The sequence below is a fragment of the Mangifera indica genome, chromosome 7 (assembly GCF_011075055.1).
Source record: "Mangifera indica cultivar Alphonso chromosome 7, CATAS_Mindica_2.1, whole genome shotgun sequence".
NCBI classification, from domain to species: domain Eukaryota; kingdom Viridiplantae; phylum Streptophyta; class Magnoliopsida; order Sapindales; family Anacardiaceae; genus Mangifera; species Mangifera indica.
The window spans coordinates 8,495,697-8,510,072 of record NC_058143.1 but is presented as its reverse complement, the minus strand read 5'-3'; the positions used below and the strand labels follow the sequence as shown (position 1 = coordinate 8,510,072).

Sequence of the window (14,376 nt, the reverse complement as noted above, 5' to 3'; positions counted from 1 at the left end):
AATTATATTATGAGACATCACTATGTACATGAATAATATACAAAAAATAGATACAGATAACATTACTCTATTGATATTTGTCTTTCAATATTTCTTTAATCTATCTCTAACAAATTATATTGCAGTAAAAATATTTCTAAAAATTTATATTAATTCGAATCATGTTAAATTACTTACGTGCCAATCCTTACCCACCTCAATTTAGTTTTGAATCGTCTTAGGATAATCCAAAATAAATTTTACGTTAAAAAATTTTAACTCTAACCTAATTTTTTTCATGTCATAATGTGTCAAGTCAATGGATCGTATTAAAAATTATCAACCCCAATTTAATTTTAAATTATGTTAAAGTAATCCAAAATAAACTTTGTGTAAAAAATGTTAACTCTACCCTAATTTTTTTCTTGTTATATTGTGTCAGGTCAATAAATCTTATTAAATATTACGAGATCTAATTTTGAGCGACTGTTTATAGTTTAAGATTTAACCGGTGAAAATTTGGATTTTCTCAAACCTTCCTCGGGATATAGTGATTCGCTTTTCAATTTCCATCATGTCTACAGTGACATGCCGTTGCTCCTCCATCATCAAATGTCACATGAAGCCACAAAGCGATGGGCCCTAGCTTTCAAGTGTCGGCAAAATCAGAATATTTAGTTTCCTTTTATTATTATTATTTTTTTTTTTTTTTTTGGGTCTAAATTAAACAACACAATAATTCCCTTAACAAAAGTTTAACCCATTATCAAGGGACCACAAATAGTTTTGGTGAAAAAAGAAGCCCAGAAGCTTTATCATATCGAAATGATTATATAATATAATTGCTATCAGAAGCCCACAAAATAAACATACACCAAACATAAACTGCAACACTCTGAAGGCATTCATATCTATACTGTTTCAAATATTCGGTTGTATAATATAAGCACCATCATTGAAAAATATTGCTGATTCTGCTGAAGATTACACGAACAACCCCCTTAAATAATAACTGTATAGTTTCCACAATTCCTAATCGCATATATGCCATAAGTATTCTTTCAGCTGAAGCAAAGAACGTATGACTGACAAGATCCCAAGTTCAAAAGCAATGTATTTGAATTTTACCATTCAGCTTTCTTCCCCATACACAGAAAATGTGTACTTGAAATCATCTCTATCTGCAAAACCAATAACAGGATCCCTTCCTTCTCTAATTAACCTCCTAACTCCCTCTATCCTCTGAAAAATTCCCCTCAAAGCTAAATCAAATGCATCTTCCAAAGTCTCTAACTTCGACTTCGGATCAGCATAAAGTACTCTTGGAATCAGCTTTATAATCTCTTCTCTTAATGCTAACACTCTTTCCTTAGGAACTCCAAGCAAGGTCTCATTAATCACCAATTTCCAATCTTTAACATTTCTCACTGGCAAATACAAAGAATATGTAGTATAATTTTTTGGTAAGTGCCATAAATATTGTGCATATGCAGTACCCGGATGGAAAAATACTGGAATGCAACCAGCCAAAATTGCATCAAAAATGGATCTCCTGGTGTAAGAATCCCCTTGAGGCTGCAAACAGAACACTGAGTTTTGAAACACCTTCATCACACTAACTGGGTTGTTGCAATTTGTTGCACCATAATTACAATCTATCAACTTACATAAACTTCCTGAAGCAAGACATTGATCTATAATCTTACCCCGAATGGAACCTTGAAGATCAGGCCTTGGACCTCCAGCAAAAGAGAACAAGTACCGCCTTTCCTGCCTTCGCATTCTGTCTTGCCATTGAGTAATTTCATCTTCTGAATAAGGATGGAAGCATGTTGGATATGGTATTGCGAAATCATTGTTCCAAGAACTCGCTTCTACTGACAACATTGTCATGTTATTAGATTCAGGCAAGAACCTAAGCTTGCTACCCCAATCAGATACATTATCAGTTTGTCTCCTGAAATCCCAAGAGATCCTTCCCACAACAAAGAAATGATCTCTACCCCACAATTTTTTCCACTCTGCTCTTTCTCTTAGCCACTTTAGTAAACCAATTGCAGAAGAGTCCCTCACTGATATGCTTGCACCGGCGAACAGATATCTACTGATATCAAGTCCGGCATAAAAGGGCACATAAATAGCTGATGCAAGTGATGAATCATTCGTTAAACACTTATAATTCTTCATCTTATTGTGAAAAATAACTTCTAACAAGAACTGGTTAGTCAAGTACCAACTATCATTAGACAAAACCATTTCATGATCCCCAATTCGTGGGCCAAGACCGAGGTTACTCAAGTAAGGACACATATTTTTCTCGGCACCCGGTGTAAGTAAATGGCAATTCTGGAGTAAGGCTTCATTGAAGCGGCTGGGAACATCATGAATATAAATATAGCGACCCAAACAAGAATCTGAATCAGTTTTATTGAAGACAAATTCAAGTGGGCTGTGGGGCAGAGGAAAAATAGGATCACTGTAATGTGAAGTTTGAGTGCTAATGAGATTTGCATAATTGTTGACCATGGAAGTGTCGCCATTATTGCTACCAGTTAAAGCTGAATAATCAAAGCAAAGTAAAACTAAACATAAGACAAAGGAGAGAAGGATCACAAACCCCAGTTGCTGATTACACAGCCTTCCAGTCATGGGTTTCTCCATAAAGAAGAAGAGAGAACAGGAAGAGGAATCAGTGAAAGTGGTGTTGACCTGAGCCTTTTGTCTTGCTTCAAACTCCTGAAATCGGTGCTTACAAAAAGGTGAATTTGTTCAAAGGCATGGACAAAAATTGAGAGAAGAGAGCTCCATAGACATCAGATTAGATAAATGGAATTTTCTCTGGATCTGTGTCAGAAATTTGATAAAGGCAGCAAACCTCCGTTACTTGGTAGGGCATTTATGACAAAGGTGAACAAGGTGGGACACCCAATGGGAAAAAATAGTTTGTTAAAACACAGTTTCTCCCGTAAGTTTTGGTTTACCGCCTACAGAGTTTTTTCCACCCAAAGTATGTATATACCCAAACTTTTATTTTTTAAATTTTAAAAATTTATTTTTTATTAAGATTAAAAATAAAACTATTATTTAAAAAAATATAAAAAACTAAAAATTTATCTTTTTTTTTTATTTTAAAAGATAATAATTTCTTTTATTCTAAATTTTAAAAACTCACATTTTGTCCTTTAGGAGTCATTTAGTTCCAATTTTTGAAGATTATCTTAGTAATCTATTTTTTATTCTCTTATTTAGTTTATTAGTAATAAAATATTACAGTAATCTTCTATTATCAATGCTGACGTGACAGGTAATATAAGTAGTAATCTGATTACCACATTAACATTAGGTATTTAAAGATTACTAAGGTACCCTTGATTTTATTATAATTATATTATTATTTATTAAGTTTTTGAGACAAAAATAAATTTATTTTTAATTAATATGATAAATAATATAAAAAATATTAAAAAACAATTATATTCAAAGACATTTAAGTAAAATAATTTACTAGTAATCTTTTATTACCTTTAACCAAACACAATAATTATTTATACCTACCAAATTTTATCAAACATAGTAATTATTTATATCCAGTAATCTTCTAAGTAATCTATCTTTAAGGTAATTTTTCTATTTTGGTAATAAAATATTACTTAAATCAAATGCCCCCTTAGGGTTTATATTTTCCTTGCATTTTCTCTAGTGCCTTTTCTAGTGACAACAACCACTCTTTCTTTGTCGAAGACAATGAAGGCTGAAGATGAAGGGTGGATGGACAACGAAAGGCTAGCAACTGAGGATGAAATGACAAATGAGGTTGTTGACGAAGACGGTTGTTAGCAAAGACAAAGCGTTTCCCAATTATTTAAAACCTTAAATGATCGATTTTGCTCAAATCGATGATGAAGTTTCTCAATGAGAATGACCAATTTCATCTAATTTTGACAAAAATGACAAAGGAGAAAGACGAACAAGATTCAATGGATTCAGTCAATTTTGCCCAACCATCTATTATCAGGAGTGGCAGAGAGCTCTGGAAGAAGAAAGTTACCAATAGAGAAGTGATTAGAGCAGAGTGTTTGTCGGAAAATGTGATGTGTTTTGAGTTAAACCTTACAAAGGGGAAATAATGAGTTTTCAAAACTTATAGTGAGGAGAAATTGTTAATTTTTAAAACTAAGAGGGGAAAATAAGATAAAATCATATATATATATATATATATATATATATATATATATATATATATATATATATATTTTAAATAATGATTTTACTTCTAACTTTAATTAAAAATTTCGATAAAAAGATAAGTATTTGAATTTTTGAAACTTAACAAATAGGAGTTTGGGTTTAAACCAAACCTCTTTTGGCGTTGTTTTAATGATATTTCTCCATTTTTTTAGTTTGAAAATCTGATGTCTCATCCACGGTAAAATTTTGGCAAAGTTAATTTATTTAACGTTTTTATTAATCAAGCTCAGTTTTTTATACATTATATGATGTAGCCAAAACCTTAACATAATATCAGTTTAACCTTCATTGCTAACATTATAATTTTAGCTTTTCAAACTTACTTTTATCCATATTCTCATCTGAAAATCAGTATAAATCAAATAGATATTCTGTATCAAAATGATATTAATATAAATAAATAACATTTTATCATATCGTTTGAAGATTTAAAATTGTAATGTTGATATTTTTTTGTGCAATGATGAACACTACTTTATTAATTCGTAAGCTTTTGTGGTTTTTATTGTTATTTTATAATCAATTTACTTGGATTAAAATTATTTTGATGTTGGATAATTTTTTTTTTAAAATTTTAAACTGATTTTTAAATGATAATATAGATGGAAATAAGTTTGCAAAATTTAAGATTCTTAGTTTCGAGATAAGTGTATAAGCAAGTATTAAGTTGGAGTTTTGGTTCATATATATTAACTAAATTAAAATTGTATAACATAATTAATGAAAAATGTTAAATTAATTGACTTCAATTTTATTAATGAAATCTAGCAACCGTTATGTTAAACATCCTTTATTATTTTTATAATGTTTAGAAAAATTGAACAACAATTTGTTTCCCAAATTTTATAAATTTTTTTTTATAGATAATTAATTAAAATGGTCTTAATATGAAAGAATAAATAACCAACTCTTCAGGGGTATATGGATATATGGATAGGATCAATTGATAAGTGTTAAACAATATTACTTCATACTTAAATTTCTCTATAAATTAGTTTAAGCATTTCAAATCTCGCATACACACCCCATGCTTTCGATTTTTCTCACTAATTCCATGGATTTTTCTTCCTAAAAATAGGGACAAAGGTTAGTAAAATATTTATCTTCATCTTTTATTGTTTAGAATATTGAAATTTACTTACTTTTACAATAAAAATTGAGATGCCATAGAAATAAGATAGAGGTTTTTTTCAATTGGATTGTTTTTGTGCAGCGAATAGATTGAATCAATTGTGATCTTCTTGATTTGTATTTTTTTTGTGATCAAATAGTCTTAGAAATGATTATTAGCGAGGTTAGGCAGAAAATGGACATTTAATGTTAATTTTTCCAATACATGTGTAACATTGCTCCCCCTCTTTCATTCAGAAGTATTATCCTCTAGAAAAATGTATTGCGAACATTGATCATTAGAGCAATTATTTAAATAAATCAATTAAGTAAAACAAAAACAATAAAGTGAATTTAATGATGGAAAGACCAAACTGCCTTATTATAAAAATACTATGGAAATTGTGTTAAGAATGTCATTAGTGTATATGAAAAAAAAAAGTCTTTACAAACTGTCAATTAATAACCCAAATCTATGATTTATTGAAAACATAAACACATAAAACACAAATTGACATAAATACCCTTGCTTCTCTTGCCTGTCATAACCTCACACTACATCCATCACTCGATTATATCTCTAACAAAATAAACAAAATGGAAAGGGTGAGTGATAAACATTTAGTAAGTAGGAATAAAAAATAAACTTTACTAAAAGTCATGTTTTGCCTTTAGTTTGGTTCACACTAGATTGGTTATCAAGAGTAAGTTATTTACTCTCCCTTAGATGATGTGGACACTCACATGACTACATGTACCTTGGGACTCAACTAGATCCCTCTCATTTGCCTTACTAACTTAATTTTCATGTCATATGAATAATGATCCCTCAAGATCCTATCATCACTTGACAAATTATAGGTGAAAGCTTGTTGCATCTAGCTCGCAAGTGCATTAGTCAACAAATAGTATAATAGATATCAATCCCATAGAGATTAAGAAACTATCTACTAATTCATTTTGGGGTATGTATTAGCTAAGGAGACTGAGTAATTTAAATACTATAATAAAAAAACACTATTAATCTTGCTTTTAAATACTAAACTACTATGAATATGATTAACTAATGTGGCAAGACAACACAACTATATCACTACTACTAAACTTCGTATACTAAGAGCTTCCAAGACGTAAGTCTTCACTAAAAATCCTGTGTAAAATTGTAGATAGTATAAAACGGTTATAAAAGTCGTGATAAGTTGATGGTTTGATATCCTAAGTTACCTTAGTTCCTTTTGTGAGATTCACTAAGCATGTAAATATCAAATGGGTTCTTACTTTCGTGGATACTCGAATAATACTCACTCTTTACAATATACGACTCCAATGACTCCATTGCTAGTATCAAGGTTCCAAGTTTAACAAATGCATGTACTAACTTTATACCTACCTTTCGATAGTCTAAGTAAGCCAATTGACTTGTCACAAGTAAATAAAAATCTATTCATTAAATCAAACACCAAGATATTATAAAATATATATAAAGGCACTATAGAAATATAGGGATTGTCAGATCTCTCTTTATCCTAGAATAAAAGAGTTTAGCCACTTATGCTAATAACATAAACATAATAGCAATTATATGTAAACATGGTAACTTAAGAAGCTTTAAGAAAAGATTTTATTACCATTGGTATATGTGCCTTGAGTCACAGGCTGTCACCTCATATTAAATTGCTAATGTGTACCAAGCTTGTGTTCTTGGTGGCTTTCGAAATGCATAGTGATTATTGTTGTGTTGTTGGAACACTAGTCTATTGTTGAACTATGTGATATTTATTTTTAATTGCTGGTGATATTTAACTAATAACTTAAATAATATTCTCTATGGAATAGCTAAATTGCATAACGGTTTATATATTCTAAAACTAGATAATGAAATTTTCAATATGTAAAATAATAAACGATTAAGATTGAATTATCTGAATACCACATATTTGTGGCATTGCAAGCTAGACCACATAAGACTAAACGTATATCAAGACTTTTTGTACAAAGAATCTTGTAATCATTTGACTTCCAATCATATGATGCATGGAAATTGTGTCTATTGGTTAAGATGGCTAAAACAATCTTTCATTGGACATAGTGAAAGGGTGACCGAACTATTTGGGATTATACATAACAATATGTGTTGGCTCATGACAGTGCATAACAAATATGGGGAAGCTCACTTCATCACATTTACTGATGACTTCAGTAGATATGCTTATATGTTTTTGATGAAACATAAGTCTGAATGCTTTGATAAATTCAAAAAATTCAAGAGCGAAGCAAAAAAGCAATTTAGAAAAAAAATTAAAGTTCTCTAAAGTGATCGAGGAGATAAATATTTGAGTGCTTAATTTAGATAATACTTGAAGGAAAATGGAATAGTATTTCAAATGAGTCCTTCTGGTACTCCTTAACATAATGGTGTATTTAATTAGAGGAATAAGACTATGATGGAAATGGTAAGGTTCATGATGAGTTTTACGGATCTACCCATGTCTTTTTAGGGTTATGCTTTAGAAACTACTATTATACACTAAATTGTGTTCGATCTTAATTTATGGATAAAAATCTATCTGAGTTGTTGACTGAGTGAAAGCCCAATCTAGGTTACTTGAGGATTTAACACTATAAAACTTATGTCAAAAAATTGACTTCGAATAAGCTGAATGCTGAGTCTAAAAGTGTATATTTATAAGTAACCTAGACGTTACTAAGGGATAATGTTTTTATTGCCTGAAGAAGCAAAAAAGTTTTTGTTGCTTGCACCAACATATTCCTTGAGAAGAAATTTATTCTTAAGAGAACTAGTGGGAGGATGGTGGAACTCGATGAAGTTCCTAAACCATAAGATACCACAAATATTACATAGGAAAATATGCCATCACAAATGGCTGATTGTGATAAGGAAGTTCCTCCACTTGAGGTGGAATAACCTCATCATACATAAGAGCTACGTAAGTTTACAAGAGTATGCCATAAGCTAGAGAGATTTGATTTTCTCCTAACTTAGCATGATAGTGTACTAGTCATCAATGATGATAAACCAAAGACCTATGATGAGGTTGTTTCAAGTCCAGATTTTGATAAATGGTTGAATGCCATTAAATCTGAAATAGACTTCATGTAACAAAACCAAGTATAGACTTTGGTGGATGCACCTAAAAGGGTAAAACTCGTAAGGTACAAATAGGTTTTCAAAAGTAAAGCTAACATAGAAGATAATGTACATACCTATAAAGCACAACTGGTTACCAAAGGTTTCACTTAGAAGTATGATATCAACTATGATGAAACCTTTTTGACAATCGCTATGCTTAAGTCTATTAGGATTATGCTTGCTATAGCTGCGCACTATGACTATAAAATCTTTTAAATAGATGTCAAGACTATCTTTTTAAATGGTAACCTTGTAAAAGATGTCTATATGGTATAACCCAATAGTTTCATTCTTGTTGGAAAAGTAGACGAAGGATAAATAGACTTAAGCAAGGTTCAAGAAACTAGAATAGTAGTTTTCACGAAGTTGTTCAAGACTTCAAATTCATAAAAAAATGAAGATAAATTGTGTGTGTACAAAAGGATAGTAAGAGTGTGATTGTACTTCTAGTATTGTATGTCGATGATATCTTAATTATTGGAAATGACATATTGAGCTTGTAAATAGTAAAAGTTTGGTTATCCAAGTGTTTCTCCATAAAAGACTTAAGAGAAACAACTTATATTCCTAGGATAAAAATTTATCAAGATAGAAAACATAGAGTACTAGGCCAAAGTCAAAACATGTACATAGACAAGGTTTTGACCACATTCTATATAGAAGAATCCAAGAAAAGATTTTTACCCATGTCCCCTGGCGTATATTTTTCAAAAGATTTGTGTCATAGTACATAATCTAAGAGAGATAAGATGAGTAATATCTCATATGCCTTAGTTATAGGATTAATCATGTATGTCATGCTATGTATGAGGATTGATGTCTTATACGCCTTAAGTATTTGTCGTAGATATTAATTTGATCAAGGTGAAAAACATTAGATGGCAATCAAGAACATCTTGAAGAACCTGAGAAGGACAAACAATTTGTTCTTAGAGGGGAATCTGAACTCACTATAAGACATTAAAGTGATGCCAATTTTCAAATTCATTAAGATGATTACAAATCCCAATCAAGGTTTGCGTTTTGTTTGAATGGTGGTGCAGTTAGTTGGAAAAGCTACAAGCAAAGTACAATAGCTAATTCAACAACAGAGTTTAAGTATATTGCATTCTTAAAAGCGACAAAAGAGACTATATGGATAAAAACGTTTATGACTCAACTTGGAGTGGTTTTGAGTATCACTGAGTCTATTAAGCTCTATTATTACAACAATGGAACGATTGTTAGGTAAATGAGTCATAATATCATCAAAGGTCTAAACACACACTCAGAAGATATCACCTAATCTAGGATGTTGTTTAAAAAAATGAAATACAAATAACAAGGATTGATACAGATGACAATTTGGCTTACTTATTGACAAAGTCTCTACCTCTGCATCATAGACATATAGTTGAGCTCGGCATTAGATATAAGACCGATTGACTATAATGCAAGTAAGAGATTATTACGGTAGGTGCCCTAAAGCCAATCGAATTTGGTATTTGTGGATGTAATTTAATATTAATCATTAATAAAAGGATTTATTATTATTCAATTCATGTGTTGTTTATTATATAATTGTATGAATAATATGCCTTTAGAATGGTGGAACTCTAATAGGAGAATTAGAAAACTAATCGTGGGAAACTTATGTACATATTAAGTGGCTATTCTAGAAACGTCCGTAATTCTAATATTATAATAAATAAGGGCACGTATAATGATGATGTGATTATTATAGTGATGAGCAACCATAACAAAATTGGTGACAATTCTTACATATCAAAGCTATTGTAGATAACTTGGTATAACACATGGATGCATTTACAAACATGTTCATCGAACTGACCTGATCAGAAGATATTAACATGGATGGTTACTCCAATGTCTATGAAATAAATTCTCTAAACACTGCGAATACTTGTGATCCTTTGACTTAAGGTCATCAGATCATCTCATGTAAGAATCAATATGGTTTGACACTATCCAACTTGTCACCATAATTAAGGTAACTATAAAGACACTAATCAACCATATTGTGAGATACATAGAGGCTATAGTTCATTGATAAAGGATTCATCACTTTTGAACATAGGAGAAGACATCTGACATAAGAATAATAAATGACATCATGATTGTTTGAATTTATGGCAATAATGGGATAAGGTTGTAACCTAATCCAAGTCAGTCATTGATATGTATCCGTTCATATCAATGAACTATTAAGATAAACACACTTTTATGTCTCAGCCTCAAGAGACATTGATTGACAAAAATATTGAATTACACGTAACTATGATATTGTAAATGTTTAAGAGATTTGGGTGGCCATGATGCTTTACTAGAAGCCAATCTTAGTGTCTATCTAGATTAATCCCAAATTAGGATATTACTGTCTTAATAGAGAACTTATGGGTCATATGTAAAAAAAATTTGAATGAAATTAAAAAAGGTGGATTGTTTATTGATAATGGCAGTATTCAAGACCAAAAGAGAGACTGTCAATAGACTGAGTTTACCGAATGAACTGAAAGTACTCGATTTGACTATGTCTTAACCAAGTACCAATCGTACATTTGGTAAGGAAGGTGCCGACTATACAACTGCATGATGTTGGTTAGCATCTTATAACAAAAACTTGCTAGCCAACACATAAATATGTGCCAACCGTACAAGTTTATGGCCATGTCGACCTGTAACCATGTAAGCCTTAGCCATGCTAGCTAGCACACACATATGTGCCAGTCATACAAGTGACTTGATAATGCTGATTAGATAATGTTTTATGCCAGTCATGCATTTATGTATTAAAGGATTGAAGGTGTTATACGTGCTTGGAATTCTAGCCATGCTCATATACTTGCACATATATATAAATATATAAGACATAATTTTTTGCATAAAGACATAAGTAAATACAAAATGCATATAAACCCTAGCGGCTAGTTTTGTATTGTCTTCTTCTATCATGAATAATGATTCCAATCAAGAGCCCTAGTAGCCTATTTGCCTGGATTTTCTTTTTCCTTTTCACGCTCTATATGGATACCAAGGTGCTACCCCATAAGGAATGGATAACATACTTTCTTTAGCCACATGAAGGTTGAGAGAACCATTAATACAAGTATAATTCTAAAATACCCTATGAGTGTTTTGGAAGTTTCATGATTATTATTTTTAAAATAGGTATTTTGGCTGGGGTTTTTCAAGATTGTTTTAGCTTTAAAATTTTAAATTTCACTATGGTACCAGTTATTGGCTCAGTGAAAACCTTACAATATGAATTTGCACATCTATACAACCTCTTTTGCTGCTTCTAAAGTAGCAATATATTCATCCTCTACAGTAAAGTCAGTTATGGTTATTTGTTTAGAACTCTTCTAATTAACTGCACCCCATTACAAATAAAAATGAACCCTAATGTAGATTTTCTATCATTAACATCTGACTAAAAATCAGAACTTGAGTATCCTTAAAAGTTTAACTCTAAACATTTGTAACTTAGAATTAAATCCTAAGTTCTTTTCAAGTACTTAGGGATTGATTTATAATCAACCAATGTTTTTGTCTTAGATTTACTTGATATTTGCTCATAACAATTATAACATATGTTATATTAAGTCTTGTACATAGCATTGTGTATATAATTCTATCTATAGTTGAAACATATGGCACGTTATGCATCCATTGTCACTCTTTATCCAACAATTTTTTTATGTATAATTTATGGGATAATCTAATTATCCTTTTCATCTTATCTCTATATATACGAATTCAAAGGCTATATGTAGCATCTCCTAAGTCTTTCCTTTGAGCACTATTCTTTTTCCTGCACCTCCTTATTGTAAGAACTTTTTCTCTAAGAAATGTGCATTTTTGCTAATCAAAATTCTTTGATTAGCTAGGAAGTATAAATAATACTCTAAACAATCTTTAGGTTATCATATAAACTAACCTTTTTCAGACATGACATCTAACTTATCTACTTTAACTAATTTAATATAAGCTAGACATCAGATTTTAAGATAATTAATACTGGGAAGCTTGTCATACCACATCTTATATGGTGTTTTCTAAATGGATTTTGGCAATGCTTCATTCAGAATATGTATAGTAATAAGCAATACATATCCTTATAATGATGTCAATAGACCTATGAAACTTACCATGGAATGTACCATATGCAACAGGGTATGATTCTTTCTTCTTGATACACAGTTTTGTTGTTGTGTATACAAAGGGTCAAATGGGATATTGTTCTATTTTCGTTTAGACAATCTCAAAATTCCATACTCAGATAATTGCCTCCATGATATTATCGTAAGGCCTTAAATTCTATCTAGATTGTTTCTCTACTTTATTCTTGAATTCTTTGAACTTTTTAAAGGATTTAGATTTGTATTTTATCAAATACACATATCCATACCTTGAACCATTATTAGTAAAGGTGATGAAGTACTAAAAACCACCTCTTTCCATTTCACTAAATGGCTTGTATACATCCGAATGTATTAGTTCTAGTAGTGCTTTGGATGTTTCCCCTTTATTTTAAAGGGTGATTTGGTCATTTTTCCTTGAAGACAAGATTCAAAAGTTGGATAGGGTTTGAAAGCTAATGAATTCAAAATTCTATTTGTTTTCAATCTTATTATCCTATTGTCTCTTATATGATCTAATAGATGATACCAAAGTAACCTCAAGTTTTTAATTTTGAAAAGTTTGTTCACGTATTGGAAGTGCCCATTCTAATTGATTTGGCTCCAAATGTCACAGATCAAGAAAAGAAAGTTTTCCAAACCTAGCAAAAAGATAATCTAAGAGCTTAAAGCTACATGTTAGTTTTGATGAACACGAAGCTTTAGACAAAACATGAAAATATGTAAAATATGTACAATATACTTGTCGCCTTTTAAGAGTTGTATGGTGAGAATTCATAAGTGATTGAATACAAACTGTGTATGACACTTTTTAGAGTGAGAGTGAGGGAAGGAATGCCTCTAGATGATTATATCATAAGGATGATATACATCTTTGGGTAGTTAGACATGTATAAAGTTATCATGCCCGACAAAGTTAAAGTGAATTTGATTCTCTAATCCCTTTCGAACAGTTATAAATCGTTTATAACAAATTAAGATTTAAATATAATTGAATGCATGCTTCAAGAGCTTCTGAATAAGATTTAAAAGTTTTATAAATAAGGAAAGGGGCATGCCCGACAAAGGTTTTATAAATTAATATTGTTTTTTCTAGTGGGAGAAAGTATGAGAAACCACAAAATGATCCAAAAGAAAGTTGAAACTAATACAGAGAAGGCTAAAGCCAAGGAGTAGTGTTTCCACTACAAGAAAGACGAACATTGGAAGAGGAATTATCATTTCTATCTTCAAAGCTTATTTCCATTATCTGAAATAGAATATGAATTAACATTTAATTCAAATGTTCATTTCTAGATATTAGATTCAATAGCTACATCTCACATATGTGTTTCATTATAGAATCTATAGAATAGTTTTGTAATAACAAGTTATTTTGAAGATGGAAAATAGAGCAAAAGTTGTAACTGAAGCCATGGGGAATTGTTCTCCAATAGTTCCATCTAAACATATTTTAAGATTGTATAGAGTTCTTTATTTTGCTAAGGTCACTGCCAATATAATTTATGTTTTTATTCTATGTAAAAATGGTTACAATGTACAATTTAACTAAAATGAATGTCTGATTAATTTTGAAAATTCTCTATTTGGTAAAGTACTAAATAACATGTTAGGGTAGGTGTCCTAGAGTCAATCAAATTTAGTATTTATGGATTTAATTTTATATTAATCATTAATAAAAGGATTTATTGTTATTCATTTTATATGTTAAATATTTATATTATTGTATGAATAATATACCTTTAGAAT

The 14,376-nt window shown here is 30.5% G+C and overlaps 1 protein-coding gene across 1 annotated transcript; it reads right to left on the bottom strand.

Annotated features, from left to right (window-relative positions):
* Nucleotides 1-797: 797 nt before the first annotated feature.
* Nucleotides 798-2,890, bottom strand: LOC123221938 (probable xyloglucan galactosyltransferase GT14). Its single transcript, XM_044644928.1, has one exon. It carries the CDS (start codon nucleotides 2,638-2,640, stop codon nucleotides 1,111-1,113), a length of 1,530 nt encoding a protein of 509 aa, XP_044500863.1. The 5' UTR covers nucleotides 2,641-2,890; the 3' UTR covers nucleotides 798-1,110.
* Nucleotides 2,891-14,376: the final 11,486 nt, after the last annotated feature.